Here is a 21,704-nt window from a genome sequence, read left to right as displayed (position 1 = left end):
CGGCCATAGCCTTTTTTTTAGCCCTCACCTGAGGATATATTTGATTTTGAGAGAGAGGAAGGGAAAGATGGATGGAGAGAGAGATACATCGATGTGAGAGAAACATCCATCAGTTGCTTCCCATATGCACCTCAACTGAGGATCAAACCCACACCACAATCTTGCACATAAATCTCCAATTGAAAGGATAAACTATTGTTCGGAGGTGTTTTAGTACATAGATAAGAAGAGAAATTGATTAATAACAGGAGGGGAGAGTTGAAAGGTTTTTATTGAGTTACTTATCTAAGAAGGAGAAGTAACACTGCCTTAAATGCTGAAAGGAAAGACAGTAGAGGAAAAACGGATGATGTGGGAGAGAAAGGGGCGAAGAGCTTGGAGTGATGTCTTTGAGTAAGTGAGAGGAAAAGGAATCTAGCGCCCATGGGAGGGCTGGCCTTCACTAGAGCGTAGACCATGCATTTAGAGCAGGGTGGCAAACTCTGGGCTCCGGGCCACATCCTGCCACCACCTGCTTTTGTAGGGCTCACACTGGAGCAGCTTTGCACCAAGAGCTGCAGAGGCCACGCCTGTTTCCTTCTCTGCTCTCTGACTTTTGGCTGCTAGATAGCAGCTCCAGGGCTTCAGCTGGTCACCATCTACAGGGCTTTGCTAATGGCAACTGCTGGGCCCCTAACAGTGGAATCACAGCCTCGGAGCTGCCTTGCCGCTGGCCAGCTGCCCACGTTGAGAAGGCAGGCCTCTCCGGGAGGATCTATGTGCCACTGAGGCAGAGGGAGGCTGACACGGTCCCACCCCAACCTGCCAGTCCCCTTCACCATCGCAGGCTGATCTTGGAGACAATGTCTCCAGTTAATGGCCTCTGGGTGCAAACTGAGAAGGCAGGGCAGGAGTTCTCTCTCTTGTTCTATAAATACCAATGCAATATGGTTGATCTTGGGCCTGGAAAGTCTAAAATAGTTACTTTCTGGATATTTAGAGGAAGTTTACCACACTTGGTTTAGACAACCATTAGTTCGGTTTTCTGACACACACAGTATAACAAGGTCATGTCACTGTTGCACTAGAAAAACTTTCAGTGGCTCCTTGCCCCCACCAGCCATGGAGGAGAGTTCAAATTCCTTAGAGGAGAGTTTAATAATTCATAACTTGGAATCCTCAAAGCCTACACCCAGAATAGGAGGTAAGAATCTCCCCTTAGCCTCAGGCTTAAGTAATCTTTAATTTAATTTACATAAAGCTATGCATTTAGAGGGTTAGGCAGCACTTAAGGCTAATAAGTGATCATTTCCCACTTGGCTAGTACACTCTGTGGATCAGAACCCCAAAAGTGAGGATGGCTGAAATGCACACCAAAGTCTTATCATTTAGCCATTTATGATTCAGTTTCAGGTCTACTATATGTCTTCTCAAACTTAAGGAAAGAAGTTATTCAATTGTACATCTTTTCATTTTAAGGCTATTTACTTTCTTTAAGTCTCTAACTTCAAAAATAATTATAGTTCTTTTCAATAGAAATAATAAGCATTATGTGCTTGCTAATTGCAATTCCAAGTAACAAAGACATGCAAATTTAAAGTTTTGTTTAAATGTATAGGAATGAAAATCACAAATATGAAAATACTTCTTTTACTTTGTAAATGCGTATACACTGTGATCAGATGAGTTTGTGAAGTATGAAATCCATGAAAACTGATTTGTGTTCTATGTGGTTTACAATTTGAAAGTTACTTGAACTTGGAAAATGTCTTCTCGAAGCCTTTCCTTTCCTAATATATGTTTCACTTCTTCCTATAGTTACATATTTTATCTGAAAGGTTTAAGAGTACTGAGACTTTGATGTCAAATTTCTGGAATTTGTAAGTACACTAATCTATGTGGAAAAGAGAGATTTTCATTTTAAAATGTGAATTCCACAGTTACTGATTTCCAGGTACAAGTAACTAAAGTAATAAAATAGTCCATTTCTATGTCATTTCATAGCATATAAAGAATTTTTTAAAAATATCTTTAACAAAAAAGGACTTCAGATATCACTTGGTTAATTTCGTAAGTTGCATCCTTTTGCAAATATGAATACATCAATGCAGCCAATAAATGATAAAATAAATCTTATATTTAAAATGTATTAAGGCAACTCTGAATCACTTTTTTAAAAATTAACTTTTTATTTTGAATAATCTTATATTTTCATAAAAGATGCAAAGATAACACGGTGATCTCATATACAATACTTATTGTTTCCCCAAATGTTAACATACATTCCAATAGACTACTTATCAAAAACTAAGAAACCAAGATGTTTGCTGATTACCATTAACTGAACTCTAGACTTCATTCAGATTTCACCTGTTTTTCAACTCTCTTTTCTGTTCCAGGATCCAATCTATAATATCACATTATACTTAGCTAAATCACTTAGAAAAGTAGTAACTTCCTAAATTTCAAAGAAATAAAAAGAAGCACTTCCTTACCTGCTCTACGCCAAAATTTCATGTGTTTAATTCCAGCTGTAATCAATTTATCAGGCACATAGGGGTTCATCTTTACGACAAAAATCTTATCTTTACTGCCTCTGAAATAAATACCAAAATGTTTGAATTCTAAGCTAAACCTCTCCTGTGATAATCTGCCTAATCCATACCCTATCTCGATTCCCCCATTACTAAATGGTTGGCCCACATGACTCTCAGGTTTGGGCTATGTAATCATGCATTTGTACCTAAATTATTTCATCATTATTTTAATTTACTATTAACTCTAATCAGCAGAATCTTAAAAGAACGGAACAGTAAAAATTTAACTTCTTTTGCATGATACCTACTATATAACACTATGCATTGGGATTGCTATTTGTGGCATGAATGAATTAAAGATAATTTTTTTAAAAAATATATTTTATTGATTTTTTACAGAGAGGAAGGGAGAGAGATAGAGAGTTAGAAACATCGATGAGAGAGAGACATCGATCAGCTGCCTCCTGCACACCTCCCACTGGGGATGTGCCCACAACCCAGGTACATGCCCTTGACCGGAATCGAACCTGGGACTCTTCAGTCCGCAGGCCGACGCTCTATCCACTGAGCCAAACCGGTTTCGGCAATTAAAGGTAATTTAAAAAAAATTTTTGCTCTAGCTTAATATAGCCTTTCCATATACAAAGTTGCTCTTAAACTATCTTTTATTTGGGCATTGTCTATATACTCTAAAAAAAGCATTTTTTCTGTATTTTCTTAATGCTTTAACGTTTTACTTTGAGGAACAAAAAGTTTAAAAAAGATAATCTGACACTTGACTATTTCTTACTTCAAAGAAATTGTTAATATTTTTTATTATTAAAATACAAGCTCATTGTAGAAAATTTAGAAAATGAAAGTAACAGAAAAGATTTAAAAATCTATAACCTCTTTGTGAAATGTATGTATGTATATATCTTCTTTCACGCAAATATATAATATGAGCATTTTATCATGCTTTCCAATAGCTATGCAATAGCTTATCATAAAGAATTCACTCTACCTGTAAATAGAAATTTTAGATAATAGCTACTTCCAATGTCATATTACATATACATTAGTCTTTTTACTATGATTGCATTACTTATTCAATGATGAAAAAGATGGCAGTGATAGAAAATGGTTACATTTCCTTGATTTCAAAACTATTTTAATTTTTTAAAATTTTAAGCCCAAAGTATTTTCAATATTTTGCAATGTACTATCAACCTTTTCCCTACCTTGCTATTGAAAGTTTCTCGCCTTTCTTCCAGTCCCACAGCACAACAGTGTGGCTCTCATCTATTCCAACCGAAGCCAAACGTTTCCCATCCGCTGACAATTAATCAGAGAAACATGCTGACCATTACATTCAGAAGATAAAAACCATCCAGTACATAAAAATCATAGCATCATATTTAAACTTTTATAAAAAATGTGAAATGCTAGGTATACATACAGCTATAAAAAAAAACCCAGAATTTATAAGGGGAGGAGAATTATTTCTCAATGCATATCTGCTGACATTTTCTCTCATTTCATTACCTTATCCCCTAGGATGAGATGGGGGAAAGGAAGAAGATTAGGAAAGTGGAAAAAAAAAAGATTTAAAAAATGAGAAGGAAAAACTAAGAAAGAAGAAAGGAAGAAAACATTCACTTCAACTAAATTCACCATAAGAACTCTATCCCATATAATAAAAGGGTAATATGCAAATTAACCCTAATGGCAGAATGACCTGGAATGACCGGTCGCTATGACGAACACTGACCACCAGGGGCATACTCAAAGCAGGAGCTGCCCCTGGGTGGTCAGTGCGCTCCCACGGAGGACCTCTGCTCAGCCATAAGACAGGCTAATGGCTGTGAGTGCAGTGGTGGTGGCAGGAGCCTTTCCCAACTCCTTGGCAGAGCTAAGAATGTCCAACTGTGCCTTAGGCCAGAGAAGTGGGCCTAAGCCATCAGTCGGACATCCCCCAAGGGCTCTCAAGCTGCCAGAGGGATGTGTGAGTGCCAGCTTATGCCCGATCCCCCAGGGAGTGAGCCTAACCTGGCAGGTGAACAACCCCTGAAGGCTCCCAGGCTGCCAGAGGGATGTGTGAGAGCCAGCTGAGGCCTGATCCCCTGGTAAGCAGGCCTAAGCTGGCAGGTGGACATCCCCCGAGGGGTCCTGGACTGCAAGAGGGCGCAGGCCAGGCTGAGGAATGCCCTCCTTCCTGAGTGCACAAATTTTCGTACACTGGGCCTCTAGTTTATATATATAAAAGCCTAAGTGACCATTACGACTGGACAACCAGTTGACCGGCCAGCAGCTATGATGTGCACTGATCACCAGGGGGCAGATGCTCAATGCAAGGGCTGCTTCCCTGGTGGTCAATGTGCTCTCACAGCTGACCTCCCGTGGCCAGCCAACCTCCTGCGGTCCCTCCCTCTGGCTGGTTCTGATTGGGACTGGGCAAGATGGCCCCGGTCGGCCAGGAGGGACCCCACCCATGCATGAATTTGTGCACTGGGCCTCTAGTTGTAATATAAAGACTCATAGTGATTATGAAAAGTTGATCAAGTGAAAAAGATGTATTTACAATCACATATTGCCATTAATATGACTATTTTTAGTAAAGGCCAATTATTTTGTTATATCATCAAGCAACAAGTAATAAATGTGTCAAATGACTGAGGTAAGTTAGTCAAGCTGACAGGTGTGCATGTGTTTATAAGTTATAAAGGCTCAAACTGCAAGAAAATGTTTGCCACTCTGCCATACTTTTAAAAATATATTTTTTATTGAATTTTAGAGAGAGAGGGAGAGAGAGAGAAACATTGACAGGCTTCCTCCTACATGCTCCCTACCAGGGATTAAATCTGCAACCCGGGTATGTGCCCTGACTGGGAATCTAGCTGGCAACCTTTAGGTGCACGGAACTATGCCCAACCAACTGAGCAACACTGGCCATGGCTCTGCCATGGTTTTGAAAACCCCAATCAGTTCATTATCACAACCAGGGGTATTTTTCCTGTTGACTTCCCTGGTTTGCCATTTATTCTCTTACTAGAGGCTCAGTGCACGAAATTTGTGCACTGGAGGTAGGGGGGAGGGGTGTCCCTCAGCCCAGCCTGCACCTCTCCAATCTGGGATCCCTCTCACAATCCAGGACTGCTGGCTCCCAACCACTCTCCTGCCTGCCTGCCTGATCACCCTTAACCACTCCCCTGCCAGCCTGATTAACACCTAACTGCCCTCCCCTGCCAGCCCGGTTGCTTCCAACTGCCCTCCCCTGCCAACCTGGTCGCCCCCAACTGTCCTCCCCTGCTGGCCTGATTGCCCACAACAGCCCTCCCCTGCCAGATATCTTGTGGTGGCCATCTTGTGTCCACATGTGGCCATCTTGTGTCCACATGGGGATGGCCATCTTGTGCGAGGGCGTGAGGGTCAATTTAGGCATATTACCTCTTTATTATATAGGATTTCTTGACTTGTAGCAGATCCCAGAATGTGTATATACTTTTTCCCCCAAAGTCTCCACTATGAATAATTCAATTATCACTTTAGTCAAAGCAGCAGAAAGCACAAATTGACTGTTTCTTAATATAAAATTCTCTATTAATGGCACCCCATTTCCTGATCCATAGCCTAGCTTTCCTTGTAGATCTGTTTTCGTATTGTGAGCTATTATTGTTAAACTTTTACATGTACAACAGACCTAACATGATCTGAAATTATTTAGATAAGACAGCTTGGAATTGTCACTTCATAGAAATGTTATAAAAGAAATATTTCAGGTCTCACCTCTTTCTTAGCTTTCACCCTAAACATTTTCAAAGTCTACTCTGTGGCTATGACACCAAGGTCAGTCTGCCCAAAGTGGGAGCTCTATACTGCTAGTAGTGATTGAGATAATTTTAGACGTTACACAAACATTTTTATTTTAATAGAAACATATTTATGTTAATGGGTATCAGAAATTATACTCATTGAATTATAATTATAAAATAGCCAGAAAACCCACACTAATTGGTCTTAATTGGTCAGGAAAAGAATATGCACATTTGGCAGATCTAAGAAACAATGATTTAGACTAAAAATGCTATGTATTGTCTCTGCATTTTTATCATTCTTACGAGGATAGAAAACGGCCTTACCTGAGAAATCAACAGCACAGACACCATATTGGTGGTAGCCCTTTAATATAGACAATGGTTTAATGGTCTCTGTATCCCATATGTGAATTGAGGGATCCCTACCCACCTACAATAGAAAGAATTATAAGTTATTTTTTACAAATTATTTATTTTCGTATCTTTCTAAGAGGAAATAAAACAGACTTTATATAGTCTTTTTTGTATTTGCTATTGACATTTATCAAATGAAAAACATAAATTAGACTGTATATGTGACTATTTTTCTGATGTTTGTTGAAGAGCTAATAAGGCTAGGCTCAGTGTTTCTAGCAATAGCCTAGGACTATGTGACTCCTAAATCTTATCTTATGCTTCACCAATAAAGATAGTGTGACCGGGCACCTACTATTGGCAGTGTTCCTATGAGAGATACAGTTAAGCACTAAGATATTAAGGTAAATTTTTCACACTCAACTGTGTGCAACAAGGTATTTTCACACTGTGGGACAAGAAGATATTTTCAGTTAAATAAGAACATCTGGTACTATATGCTTAATGAAGATGAAAATGTTGGGAAGAAAATCATGGAAGAGATGATACTTGACTTGGGCCTTGCAGGTCTTGAATAAAAGAGAAGCAAGCACTTCTAGCCTCGTACAATGGTGTAAGCAAGGATCAGAGGGGTTAAAGCACCAAGCAGGTACACAAGGCTCTGAATAAACAATTTCACTGCAGCACTCTATCACCTACCTTTTAATTTGGTTTATGACGTTTGCTAAAGCACAGGAAAACTATCAATCCCCTCCCCCTCCAAAGAAGTGCCTTTATTTAACGAGGTTAGGAAAGGAAAATAAACTAGAAAAAGGAAATTTCAAAACAGGTCTTTAGTGAGGGCCCAGGTGCAGTGAGTGGTGGGTCCAGCTGGAGTCTTGCCCTCACTGGTGGTCACTTCCTGGGTGAGAGAACAGTTCTCCCCCATTCTCTCTACCTGTCCCCTTTGGGCCCTAGCGACTGGCCCGAACGACTTCTCATCTCGGTCAGCCCTGTCGCCCTGCGTCAGCTTTCATCGTACAGAGTTTCATAATTGCCAAGAACTTCTTTTGGGAGGACTTGCTCCATTTACAGTCTGGAGTTTCACCATTAGGGACCACAACGTTGAGGGTGTTGTTAATCTGGTTATACTTAAGGATGTGATCCTGTAGGTGAGAGATGGCCACATGCTAACCTTGATCGGCCAGGGCTTCAGTCCGTTGTCTATGAGGAGCCATATAGGATGATGCCAGTTGCCCAGCCCCCCACCCAAATTATATCCTAGGAAGTATATTTACACAGTGTTTGAAGCTGGACAGAATAAGGGCTTTACTACTTACTAGTTGAAAATTATTTCATTTCTTTAATACTAAACTTAAGCATTTATACACTGGAGAAAGTGGTTTCACTCTCCTTGAGGTGAGAATAAAATAAATATACTTTAAGAAACTAGTAAAGTTCTGACATACAGTAAGAATCTATAAACATTACCCCTTTTCTTTTTTTTCTTTTTTTAATATATATTTTATTGATTTTTTACAGAGAGGAAGGGAGAGAGATAGAGAGTTAGAAACATCGATGAGAGAGAAACATCGATCAGCTACCTCCTGCACATCTCCCACTGGGGATGTGCCCGCAACCAAGGTACATGCCCTCGACTGGAATCGAACCTGGGACCCTTCAGTCCGCAGGCCAATGCTCTATTCACCGAGCCAAACCGGTTTTGGCAACATTACCCCTTTTCATCCTTCTCTAAGAATGTCTATATAGAGAGGTATCAGTTAAGGCTTATCTTAGTGTTTTCTATTTCAATATTTCTGCTTTGTACTTTGGTAAACTTGAAGAGGTTCCTATCATGGTTGTAAAACAAAAGCATACTGATCCTGTCTGTCGTAGAACATTTGTTAGGTAACTTATTACAGTATTTTAGATAACCTAAATAAACCGTATTTCTAGTCTTTATGCTTTCTGTAATTTTTACTCACAAATTTTTAAAAATTAATATCCTCACAGAAAGAAGATAAGCCAGAGCTCTTTTAGTTCCAAATTCAAATTAAAATAACAATAACTAAACATCTAAGGAAAACTGTAGGGGAAAAGTTAGGGTAGATTTTATTTGTAATATGAAAATAAAATCCCATTCTAAAGAATTCTTCACTATTTTTTTGTTGTTGTTCTCAATCCTCACCTGAGGATGTTTTTTTTCATTGTTTTCCAGAGAGAGTGGAAGGGAGGGGGAGAGACAGAGAGAAACATCAATGTGAGAGAGATACATCGACTGGTTGACCAGAATCGAGCCCGCAACCCTTCAGTCCACGGGCCAATGCTCTAACCACTAACCAAACCGGCTAGGGCTGTAATTCTTTACTCTTTATTTCCTAGAATACAAAAGATAGATTTTTAAAAAGTGGACTTAACCTAACTTTAAAGCCAAACAAAGGTCTAACCTATCTGACCTGTTATAACAGTTTTTCAGAGGACCTACCTGGCCTGTTGCCACATAGTCTTTCAAAGGATGGATAGCCAGGCAGAGAATATCATCATCATGGCCCAGGTAGAAGCGCTGTGTGTTCTGTTGTCGATTATAAATGACACCCACTGCTGCCACATGGTACACAATTTCACCAATTTGAGTATAAAACAGGTTACTTCGACAGTCATAACCTCTGTAACTAAACATAGAAAACATATAACATGAACTTTGGCCTTTATCTGATAAATATGGACTATGTAAAGGAAAAGGAGGTATACCTTTTGGGTCATTCAATTTCTTATTTTATAAGATACTAAGCCATTAAAACAAAATACAAAATCTCAGGTCACATAAACTTTTATGAACTGCTCTAATTACAAATAGCTAAATCCAAGCTACACTATTGAATTTAAAAAAACTCAAGGTGGAGGTAAATAGTACACTACTAGTTGCATTTAAGTACAGTACTAAATTTGCATATAATAAAACAAAAATAGATGCTTTTTATAAGTGAAAGGGTACAGAAAAGAATATATATTTGTATATTGTCTGTACATGCATAAATATTTCTGGAACTAAGTAACAGTGGTTGTTCTTGGTGCAGGGAAATGATGGCTGGAGAGCGGGGGGGTGGGTGGAGGAGTTTTAAAGTGTACTCTTTTATACACATTGTTGAACTATGAGAATATAATATATATTCCAAAAATAAATTTAAGCAATTTTAAGATATTATACTCATCTGGAAAAAAGTAGTCAAATCTTCCTAAAATGGTTATTACAGTTCCATTTATAGCAACCTTTCTTTGCACGTCAAAGAAAATCAATTCATAAAATATAACTGCATGGCAATACTGCCTATTACCATGGGAGAAAAAATACTTTTGCTAAATAAATCCTTTTTGAAATTCTTGAAAGCACTATCACTGGGTGAGGAGAAAGAAAAGAGTTGGATTGGAGAATCTGTTGTTCCAAGATGAAAGGTGAGACCTATACTGCCAAACGTTCTCAGGCAACCCAGAAACGGTATTTTATCGAAATTAAAATTTGAGGCCAAAATGCTCAGGCCAATTGAATCCACAATATCATTCCAAATCAGACATATGTAGAGGTGATGATACTCTCTTACATTTTACTACTCATTTGTTTAAAGACAGGTGATCCATTTCTATAAATATAAAGCTTTCATAAAACAAATTAATTTTTTATTTAATATACACTTACACAGTGCTTATTATGTACCAGACAACTGCTAAGTCATAACTATTTACTTATTTAATCGTCATCAGAACACTATGAAGTCGATACTGTTATTTCCATTTACAGATGGGGAAACAGAGGCACTAAGAGGTTGTGTGACTTGCTCAAAGTCACACAGCTAATAAATGTAAGCCCAAATTCAAACATAAATGAAAAACTGTTGTTTTATACCCATGAACAAAGTGTAATCGAATACTATTTCCTGGAGCCCGCTCTCTTCTTTTAGAAGTGCCACTTTTTTGTTTCTCTTTGTATTGTTCTTTAAGCTGAGGTAGATCTTCTTTGTAAACCTTTAAATAATGTAGAAATGTTTTTAGAATATATATTAACAAAGGTTTTCACAGACTCCTAATGTAACTTTCAGACATTGTGTTTACTACTGATTCCTAAAGTTTTAACAACTGTCTTAAATAGGAAGGTACTTTATGAAACTTACTTCCTTGGGAAGAACAAACTAATTTATATTTTCTATGTAACACTGACACGTGCATATTTAATGTTCCATGATTTTTTTGTACTTCTTAAGAGAATATTTTAAAGGGAATAAATAGAAGTGTACTGTGACAAAAAAGCTATAGGTAAATAAAATACAGGCACACTTAATCTATCAAGCACTTACTCTCAAAGAACACTTTACAAAAGTTTAACTCCTAAAGAGGGAAAACAAATGGCCACATATTTCTTGGAAAATTAAAAACCACAAAAGATAACAGATGAGCAATCAACAGGGAATTAAGAGGAAAAAGAAACTAGACTTTTTTAGGGAAAAATTACCTGCCGACGGTAAGTGAGCTGTGTCTCTTGTTCAATTTCAGAATCCAGTTCTGGAACATCAGACAGATCTGAATCTGATTCATCACTGTTAGAGTCAGCCAGACTTTCTGTAATTTTAGGAAATGAAACATTATTTGTTTAAGAAAGATCCATTTTCAAAGCAGCACCGTAAAATTAATGATTAAGAGCTGACTGTGCTGACAAGCCATAAACACTCAGATGAAATTACCCATTCAAGTGACACAGATGTCAGTAAACTGTACTACAGGTTACCTTCCTCCCCACTCACTGCAAACTCAATAGCTCCTTTAAGTGCCCTCACTCTCCCCAACGACTGCTGCATCAAATTTAAATGTCTGTGCAAATATAAGTGAATACAATCTATAATTAACATGAAAATAATCTAATCTATAATTAGCTAGAAAATACTATGATTAATAGATGATTGACATTAAATAACTTTTCCTTGGGGAAAAAAAAACTATATACAGAACCTAGATACCCATCTCCCATAGAATACATTAAATGTTTGTTCTGCCAATGTAACTGTCTCTTCATCCATCATTTCATAGATTAAAATGCAACCAAATCTACTTTGTATTCCAGGCTCTGTGAAATCTGACTTTAAACATACAGACCTCATAGTCTAATTTAAAATTTCCAGTAATACACTATACCATAAGGCTAGATTACATTTCAACAGTAAAATGTTATTTGGGGATTACTGAAGAGTTATTTGACAGAGAAATTGTCAGGCAGTGAGTACTGCTACTCACCTTGGGGTGCTATGTGAAGAGCATCTTTTAGTTTTCTTTCAGGAATAAATCTCCACTGAAAGACGGCGTGATCTGCTCCACCGATAGAAATAACCCACTGATGATCATGTGACCACCTGACATTAGTTACGTGAGCCGAATGGCCAATATATTTTCTAAACTTGGCCCCTATAACAAAAAATATGCCTTTCAGTTGATAAACAAATGCCAACACAAAAAACCACCTCAAAAAATAATTTCTATACCTGAACCAATGCATCCTTCTTCCATTATCTTAACTATGATCAAAGGAAAATGTTAATTCAAAATTTGTTGGATAAACAAATATGAGTCTACATCAAGGGATGTAAATCTTTGTTCTACTGATTCAGAATCTAATTTAACAGGAACCACAGGGCTGGGAGGCATGATCTTACTGCTTTGAAAAAAGCCTGCAAGCCACAAGATCAATTGATTTCATATTAACATATTTGAATGTTTTGCATTGAGGCCTTTGGTCTTAAGTGACATTGAAACCAGTCTACTCCACCCCCCACCACGCTCAGCCCCAGCAGCCACAGGATCCTTTTAAAACTTCAGTCATCAACAAAATACTAGCAAACCTAATAAGCAACATATAAAAAGGATTACACAACATGACCAAATGGGATTTATGCCAGGAAAGCATTGGTGGATTCAACATACAAAAACTAATCAATGTAATATGCCACATTAATCAAAATAAAATATGCCCAGTGGTCGTCCCAACAACTATCCTTTATAGTCATGTTTAAATCTCTACATTTTGTATACTATCCTTCAATATGATTTTGCCTGGTATTTCTTCATGATTAGATTCAGATGCCATTTTTGGCATAGGCAGTGTTGGGTCCTTCTGGATATATCACTTCAAGGGGGCTCCGTGCTATCACTAATGATGTCAGGTGATATCATCTGGTTAAGGTGGTATGCACCAGACTCTGTCAAGTGTAATGGAATTGTTTTACTTTGTGGTGAGCTTTTTAAAAATGTGTAATGGAAACCATTTCTGTGGATCTAAGTTTAGAATACATTCTCCATATCCTGCTTAAATAAATCTGATATTTGGCAACATGTACACAATCCTGTTAAAGTACACTGGGTAGCCCAGCGGTTTGGCCCAGTGGATAGAGCATCGGCCTGTGGACTGAAGGGTCCCTGGTTCAATTCCAGTCAAGGGCACATGCCTGGGTTGCGGGCTCGATCCCTAGTAGGGGGCATGCAGGAGGCAGCCAATCAATGACTCTCTCTCATCATTGATGTTTCTATTTCTCCCTCTCCCTTCCTCTCCAAAACAAAAACATTAAATAAATAAATAAATAAATAAATCACACTGGGTATATAAGGTTTGGCTTCATTTTGATAACATTTTAAAAGTTTTATGTTAAGTTACAGAAGGCCTGCATTACTTATGGATGCACTTTCACATGCATCTAGGGAGCGAACACCTCACAGGCAGGGATAAACATGGCACAGCTGGCAGCACCTGGAACTCACCACTTTAGAGGCACCACAGAAATTATCAGCCTAGGCTTTGAGGAAAACTGGGCCCTTATGTTGGAATCAATGGACTGCTTATTTGAATAAAACTATTTCAGCTGTTCCCATAATCACCTTTTACTAAAACTGCATTTAACAGTTGTCCATAGCTTTTAACAACCAGATTAAAATTATTACTGCATCTGCTATAGATGGTAATGCTCTAGAAATACACTCACTGCACCTAATATAAAGCCCCATACAACAGGAGAGCGCTCTTTGTAAATTCAAACCTCTAAAGAAATTTTGCTTTCCCTGAGTAGCAAGTATGCTTTTTTAAAAATATAGCTAAAATTAATTTGGTTTCCAGGAAGCTCACATTTCATTTTGATACTTGACTTCTATTGTTTTCTTTATTTCTTTTTTACTGACGGGAGAGAGAAACATCGATTCGTTGTTCCACTTATTTACGCGTTCATTGATTCTAGTATGTGCCCTGACGGGAATCAAACCTGCAATCTTGATTCATCAGGATGATGGCCAAACTAAGTGAGCAATCCAGTTGGGGCCTACTGTTACTTTTTTATCTGGTTTTAATACTATGGTATTTGCTCTGGTACTAATATTTCATTTTATTTTATTTTATTTTATTTTTTTCTTAGCCAACCTACTGCTTCCCTCATTTGTGAATTAATGAAATGTTTGATACCTAGTTCCTTTATGTTATGGGAGACTCAGGTTTTGTCTTTTTTTTTTTAAATCTTTATTGTTCAGATTATTACATTTGTTCCTCTTTTTCCCCCCCATAACTCCCCTCCTCCCAGTTCCCACCCCACCCTCCGCCCTCACTCCCTACCCACTGTCCTCATCCATAGGTGCACGATTTTTGTCCAGTCTCTTCACGCATCTCCCACACCTTTTTCCCCCCCAAGAATAGTCTGGTACTAATATTTTATTCATACAATTATTTTAGTACTTATGGGCCTGTTATAAGCTGACTCAAATACTTTATGGAACAAGGCATGAAATAAATGACAAATACAGAATTTCATTTATTCCCCAGGACTATGAAAAAAATGAATAATATCATCATTTTAGAAGATACCCAAGAAAAAGAGATGATATATAAAAATAACCCCTTACATCTAAAGAGCAAAATAAAGTAATGAAACAGGAACAGTCTCATAGATACTGAGATCAGACTGATGGTTGACAGAGGGGAAGGGGGTTGAGGGACTGGGTGAAAAAGGTGAACGGATTAAGTGCAAATCGGTAGTCACAAAACAGTCACAGGGGTGTAAAGTACAGCACAGGGAAGAGTCAATATTGCAATTACTATGTACAGTGCCAGGTGGGGGCTTGAAGTACCGGGGGGACCACTTTATAAAGTATATGACTGTCTAACAGTTAGACTCTAACCACTATGCTGTACACCTGAAACTAATACAAAGCCATATTAAATGTAAACTATAATTGAAAAATATTTTTTTTTGTTAATGCTCACCTGAGGATATTTTTTTCCATTGATTTTTAGAGAGTGGAAAGAAGGGAGGGAGGGGGACAAAGAGAGAGAAAGAGGGAAAGATCAATGTGAATGAGACACATCATTGCTGCAACCCAGGCATGTGCCCTTGACCAGAAAACTGAATCTGTGACCCTGTGGTGTGTGGGCCGCCATTCTACCTACTGGCCAACACCAGCAAGGACTATAATTGAAAAAAACTTTAAATGACTCAATAAATGAATAAATCACTGCCTTCAAAGTAAAAAAAAAGACAAAATAACCCCTATTTTCCCCCATGATTATAGAAAGTAAACAAATGGCAAACAACATATATTAGGGATTAAAAGGAAAACACACTCGCATGTGAGACCAACCAACAAATGAACAGATTCCAAACTATGACATGAACTTGTACAGTTCACTACTTCATCAGAATTCTTGAGAAAAAGACATAAGAAAATGTCACCTAAAAGATATATGTTCAACGAGTTGCATAAATAAAGGTAATAAACCATAAGAAAAGAATAAACATCCGTGTACAGTCTGACAATATGAAGCAATTCTGGAAGTGGGAAGAAAAATGATTCTTTAAAAAGAAAGAGATAAAGTATTTGTCCATTCATAATATATGAATTCAAAAGTAATTTTCTAATAAAAATTTCATGTGAAAAAAAGTAACATGGCAATAATTTTTAATTAGCAAAATAAAAAGTAGCTAATTTTGTCCATTTTAATGCAACTTCACCAAATTATCAATGTACATATTTTCAAAAATATAAACCCTCTATTTATCTCAAGACTAACTTTTTTTGCAAGAACTTAAAAGTCCTATAAAATAGTACTTTAAAAGAAAAATTACCTTTTCTTAAACAAGGATATCGAAATAATTTTACAATTCCATAGTCATCAGCTGTAACTAAAACTTGTCCAATATAGTTTCCATCTACTGAATTTATATCATTAATATCTGAATACTTGGGCCAAATTCCATTCACTTCAAGGCCTGAAACACATGTCCATGAAGCCCAGTGAACACCTTTTATTTCATCTTTATTTGTCACTTCTTTACCTCCTAAAAAGAAATCAGTCTTAATTTAGTAAGTTATTTCATTTGATTTTTACTAAAGCATAAATTGTACTGATATCATGGTAAACTCCAAAACTTTTAATAGCTTCCCACCCTGCTAGGTGGCTCACTTGGTTGGAGTGCAGTCCTGTACACCAAAAGGTGGTCAGGGCACATACCTAGGTTTCGGATTTGATCCCCGGTCAGGGGGCATACAGGAGGCAACCAACTGATGTTTCTTGCTCACATTAATATTTCTCCCTTTTCTTTTCTCCCTTCCTCTCTCTGGAAAAAAAAATCACTTAAAAAAAATACCCACATGTCCGTGGGTGAGGAATTAAAAACAATTAAATAGCCTCCTGCTCCAGTTAAAAATAGAACCCATGAACAGGTTTGTAAATATGGTAAGAAGAGAGAATAAAATGCTAGAAATTTTTAAAAAGCCAAAATTATACTGATTGAGACACACACAGATTTAACTGGATGTAGCTTAGCAGGTTCACCATGTGAAGAATCAAACTGAACCCTATTAAAGACATGCTACAGATCAGTCACAACAGGGTAAGTTACAAGAAAGAGCAAAAGCTCTAAGAAAGTGACAAATCAAGTATTCAAAACGAAACCTAAGAAGGTACATGGTTGAGAAAAAGAGAACTTTTGAAAAGGACTGGGAAGGAAAGACGAGTGGGAAGTAATACATTTACATTAGGTAGCAGGGCTTTAGGATTGATTCAATGTTCATTACATACAGATTGTTAGTAAACACTATTGAGATGCATTAATTTAATTATGTAGTTGTATCAAATTAATTGTTGCAAAAGTGACTAATTCACTATCATACTAAATAAAGTACTAAGAATATTTTGCTCCGTTTTAAATCTTTTTAAATCTTTGATGAAAACTTTTTTCAAATTTAATTTATTAGCTTATTAATATTGGCAACCACAAATACCCACACAACTTAAGGTTAGACATCTGTAGCAATTAAATAAAAGTTCCACAATAAAAATTGCATTTTTGACTTCCTAACACACATAAGGACTTTACCATATACTGGTACAATACACATGGTATGGAATTCAACATAAAGGTTCTAGATCAAGCGTGTCAAACTCAGAGCTAACATGGGCCAAATAAATGAGGTATGTGGCCCATGGGCCACGAGTTTGACATGCTTGTTCTAGATCCTCTAAGCTAGCGGTTCTCAACCTGTGGGTTGCGACCCCTTTGGGGATTGAATGACTCTTTCACAGGGGTTGCCTAAGACCATCGGAAAACACATATATAATTACACATTGTTTTTGTGATTAATCAGTATGCTTTAATTATGTTCAATTTGTAACAATGAAATTGGGGGTCACCACAACATGAGGAACTGTATTAAAGGGTTGCGGCATTAGGAAGATTGAGAACCACTGCTCTAAGCAATAAAGCTTTAATTAAGAACCAAAAAGACTTCAATTAATAAGGGCAGCCTTATGGAAAAGATCATAATGCCCAAAATATTAACTCAGGTCTTCACTGATTTCTTATAGTCAAATGTAACTGAACTCTGTTTCTAGTGAAATCCTAGAATAATTTACAGGCACTAAAAAATCTATAATTTATGAATAATGTATTAGAAATTTTTACCTGGCATCCTATAAAAAAGTCTTTTACCATTTCCATCATTAGTCTGCAAGTATCTACTGTCTGAGGACCAGTCCAGATGAGTGATGAAACTAAGTGATCCCACACATTCCCCCATTTTTTTGTAACGCTGAGAAACTCCATAAATATCAACTGAGCTGTCGTTGCATCCAACAGCAAGGTAAGTTCCATCTGGTGAATATTTTACCTCATGAATTGCCTCTTTCCTATCTTTAATATGTACAACTTCCGTCATATCTCTGTAAAGAAAGAAAACATTAAACCATATGAAAAGTCACTACAGAATTAATTCAGTTTCCAAATGTGTGTAAAATGACTGTGAGGCTGTATCAAGTATTCATAAATAATAAAATAAATGTAAATGAGACAAGTAGTATTAAGGAATAATTATTTTGCTGAACAGAAATATATAAGTACAATATAGTTGGAAATAGATGAAAAATGCTACATTTCATTTCCTGAATTACTTCAAGCAGTTTAGAGATTCAGATTAACTTTATGGAGCCACACAATAAAGGAAATAAAGTTGCAAAATTTTATGTTGAAAGAAGAGTCAGCATCTATACAAACTCAGAAGTATGAGAGAATAGGATGTGTCTGAAAAAGTAAAAGATATTTTATACATGTTCAAAGAAAGAGATTGAGGTAGAAAGAAATAGGCTGGAGAGATGGGCATTTCAGTCTATGTTAACTACGGATTATGAATTTCATCCTAAGGATAGTCCAAAGCTTTTATCGTACTTCAGAAAGAGGAGGGATGCAAACAAATGTGTTAGGGAGCACTATAGCTGTAGAGTGAAAAAGAGTTTGAGATAAGTAAAACAGGAGGTAAGGAGACCAGCTGAAATACCATTCCACCAAACCAGGGAGGCAAAAGGAAGACATGAATTAATGGTTTCTGGATTGGGCAACTGGGTGGATGGTCCTCACCAAGACAACAGTGTGGTGAATGCCGGAGGAGAGGTGGGGGAGGAAAGAAGGGGATAAATGATGATGGACAGAGACGTGTACAGAGACGTGATGTGAAATAGGATTGTACACCTGAAGCTTATATAATTATGTTAATCAGTGTCACCCCAATAAATTCAATAAAGAGATTTCATAAATACTTATCTATACCATATCTATAATTCAACACTAGATGTTAATTGCTTTAACAAATTCTTCAAAGTAGAACCAAGCAAAGGAAAAACAGAAGGAACTTTTTTCAAACAACAAAGCCATTCAGCCATTTTTAAAGGCTCAATGTCCATCCCACCCCCTTCAATGACAGAGGAGCATTACTGAAAATCACTACCACCAAGGAATTAAAAGTCAGGACCCAAATTTAGAGTTCAAATTTTAGCCATTAATCTATTTAGCATTCTTAACCCCCAAACCAACGTTTCTGAGTTAACTTAATTTTCTGACAAAGCATTTTATAAATATATTTTTATATTTAATGAAATACCAGAAGTATATGTTAATTAAAAAGGAAATAGGTAAAACAATAAGTATTAGAAAATTACCATCTGCTTCTGTTTCTCCCCTCATACCATACCTTACTCTAAGTACAGTGAATGAGCCATCCTTCATTCCAAGGGCAAGATGGATTCCATCTACATTTACAGCTGCACAACGAATTGGTTCTTCCATATTACACCTTGCTATTAATGCATGATCTACTAGGCTCCATATCCTGTAACATTTAATTAAAATATAAGAATAGTTAACTGGTGTATGCTTAAAAAATAGACTCTATGAAAACATTTTGGTTAAAATAATAATCTCATTTTAAGATAAATCTAGATTTTAACTGTATACTTCATGGAATTCTTATCCATGAAAACAAAAATACTGTTTATGCTTAAAATGACAAGAGGGAATAGAATCTTTTATTTTAAAACAATGTAATGACATTAATTTTTTAAATAGATGATTTCTACCCTGAACAAAGGGAAGATCTAGATATAATATAGTGGTACAAGGCATATACTTCTTTCAAATTAAGACTATGCAAATTGAGTCTATTCCAGACTCTAATGTTAAAAATCTACAACAAAAATGTAAAAAGAAAATATCCATTGTTTGAAAATTAAGTAGTTACTCTTTTGAAGTAAGTTATTACAAACTTGTTTTATATCAAAACTTATGGGATACAGCTGACACAGTACTTAGGAGGAACTTTGCAGATATTATAAAAACAAAGGCAGCAACTTAATGAACAGGCATCTACCCCAAAAGGTTAGGAAAAGATCAGTAAAACTAAGTAGATTCTTAAATGTTTTTCTAGCAGCATCTTTTAAAAAAAACTATTCTGTGTGTTGCAGTCTTATAGGAAAATGATTCTGTATATTTTTATATATCCAGGGAAATTTGCTAAATTCTTTTTAATTCCAATTATTTCTCTGTATCTTCCTTTCAATTTTCTACATATACAATCATAATACCTACAAATGAGAGCTGTTTCTTCTCTTGCAATCCAAGTATCTATATCACCCTATACATAAACACATAAATATATCATACATGTATATTTGGCGCTACTGTGCTGACAAAGACTTTTACTCTACAGCCGAATATAATGGTGAGAGTGGAAATCATAGTCTTCCAAGGAAAAACTTCAAAGTTTTAATATATATATCACAGGATAGACATGGGATAATTACTGAAGACTTTCTATGTTCTACCACAGGGATCAGCAAACCAGAGCTGGTGGGTCAAAGGGGGGGCCCACTGCCTGTTTTTGTACAGTCTGCAAACTAAGAAGTTTTCTTTACATGTTTAAATGGTTGAAAAAAATTAACAGAATAACATTTTGAGACATGAGAAAATCATATGAAATTCAAGTCAAAATCAAATCCGTAAATCAAGTTTGATGGAAACAGCCACATTTGTTTGTTTACATATTGCCTACGGCTGCTTTTACACTACGGAGGCAGTGCTGAGTCACCACTGCAAAAGAGACGGCAGACAGTGTGTGACATATCACTTTGCACGCTCCTTCAGCGCACTAAATGGACACAGTTATAATTTGATAGAATTTTGAGTGCCACCTGTATTATCATATGGTGACAATATATTATTTTTAATTTCTAGTACATACCTATCCATGTCAGCACAAGAAAAACAAAACAAAACATTGAAAAGTAAACTTTGAGTACTGCATTTTTAAGGCACATTTTTAAAGCTAATTACAAATTATACTGTGACTGAATTAGTAAAGCATTATGTTTATTTTGCAATGACACAATAGCTTTTTAAAAAGAATACAAATATGTGTTATTTTCAGACTAAGTGCTCATCACAATATGTTCAACTCACAGGAAACCAATGGTCAGAAAATTTGAAACAAAATATCTCATTGCAGAATTTCTTTAAAATTAAAATGAGGTTTCCACAAAAGTAAGTTTCTGAGTGGCTCATTTGTTAGGCAAGCAAAGAAAACCGTTTATTGGTAAAGGATTAACTATATTATTTTGAATGGCAGCAGCTGAAGAAATGTGTCTGGAGGAAATAAAAGTAAGACGGTTAGCTTTTTGGTGAGAACAGTTTGCTCAAGGAGATGATGAGAGTGTTGGGAACAACACCAACAACTAATTAAGAAACAAGGAAAATAATTTTAAGTGGTTGGTTTTCCTTGAATTTTGATAAATCCACAGATGTTATGGATACTACTCAGTTGTTTACTTGAGGTGCCAATGCCAAGTTTGCAGTGATGAACAAAGAGCTTCTATGAACAGTCTGTGTGGTACAACTGTAGGCTAGAATATTTTTAAAGGCATTAGTGAGAAAGCACTAAGCTGACACCACATAAAGTGGAATCAAATGGTGGTAAAAATATGGGGGGAAATGCCTCAGACTAGTTTATAAAGCCTGTGAAAACAGCCAGTGCCGGGAGCCGGTCCATCCTTGCTGTTTCAAGGGACCTGGCATATATGGCATACTGTTCTTAATATGTTTGCTCACCTTCTTGGCACTGTGTTTTAACCAAGGTCACCCCCCTGAGAAAGGTTGTTTCCCCAGGTAGGGATTTTCCCCTGAAGTTAGGGAGGGAATAAAACCTCTTAACTAAGTGCCAGGCG

General features: G+C 36.7%; 1 protein-coding gene across 1 annotated transcript in view; it reads right to left on the bottom strand.

Annotated features, from left to right (window-relative positions):
• The window catches only part of EML5 (echinoderm microtubule associated protein like 5), a 99,238-nt gene that overhangs the window by 59,348 nt on the left and 18,186 nt on the right, over positions 1-21,704 (bottom strand). Inside the window, exons 7-16 of the mRNA XM_015571488.1 lie at positions 19,181-19,318; positions 17,623-17,879; positions 15,784-15,996; positions 11,924-12,091; positions 11,148-11,254; positions 10,545-10,663; positions 9,129-9,315; positions 6,635-6,740; positions 3,737-3,830; positions 2,475-2,575 (exon numbers count right to left, since the gene is read on the bottom strand). Of these exons, the coding sequence (XP_015426974.1) occupies positions 2,475-2,575; positions 3,737-3,830; positions 6,635-6,740; positions 9,129-9,315; positions 10,545-10,663; positions 11,148-11,254; positions 11,924-12,091; positions 15,784-15,996; positions 17,623-17,879; positions 19,181-19,318 (1,490 nt within the window). The remainder of the gene's footprint in view (positions 1-2,474; positions 2,576-3,736; positions 3,831-6,634; positions 6,741-9,128; positions 9,316-10,544; positions 10,664-11,147; positions 11,255-11,923; positions 12,092-15,783; positions 15,997-17,622; positions 17,880-19,180; positions 19,319-21,704) is intronic.

The sequence above is a fragment of the Myotis davidii genome, unplaced genomic scaffold (genome assembly GCF_000327345.1).
Source record: "Myotis davidii unplaced genomic scaffold, ASM32734v1 scaffold732, whole genome shotgun sequence".
In the NCBI taxonomy this organism is placed as follows: Eukaryota; Metazoa; Chordata; class Mammalia; order Chiroptera; family Vespertilionidae; genus Myotis; species Myotis davidii.
The sequence above is the reverse complement of the archived record's forward strand: the minus strand, read 5'-3'. Positions and strand labels throughout refer to the sequence as shown.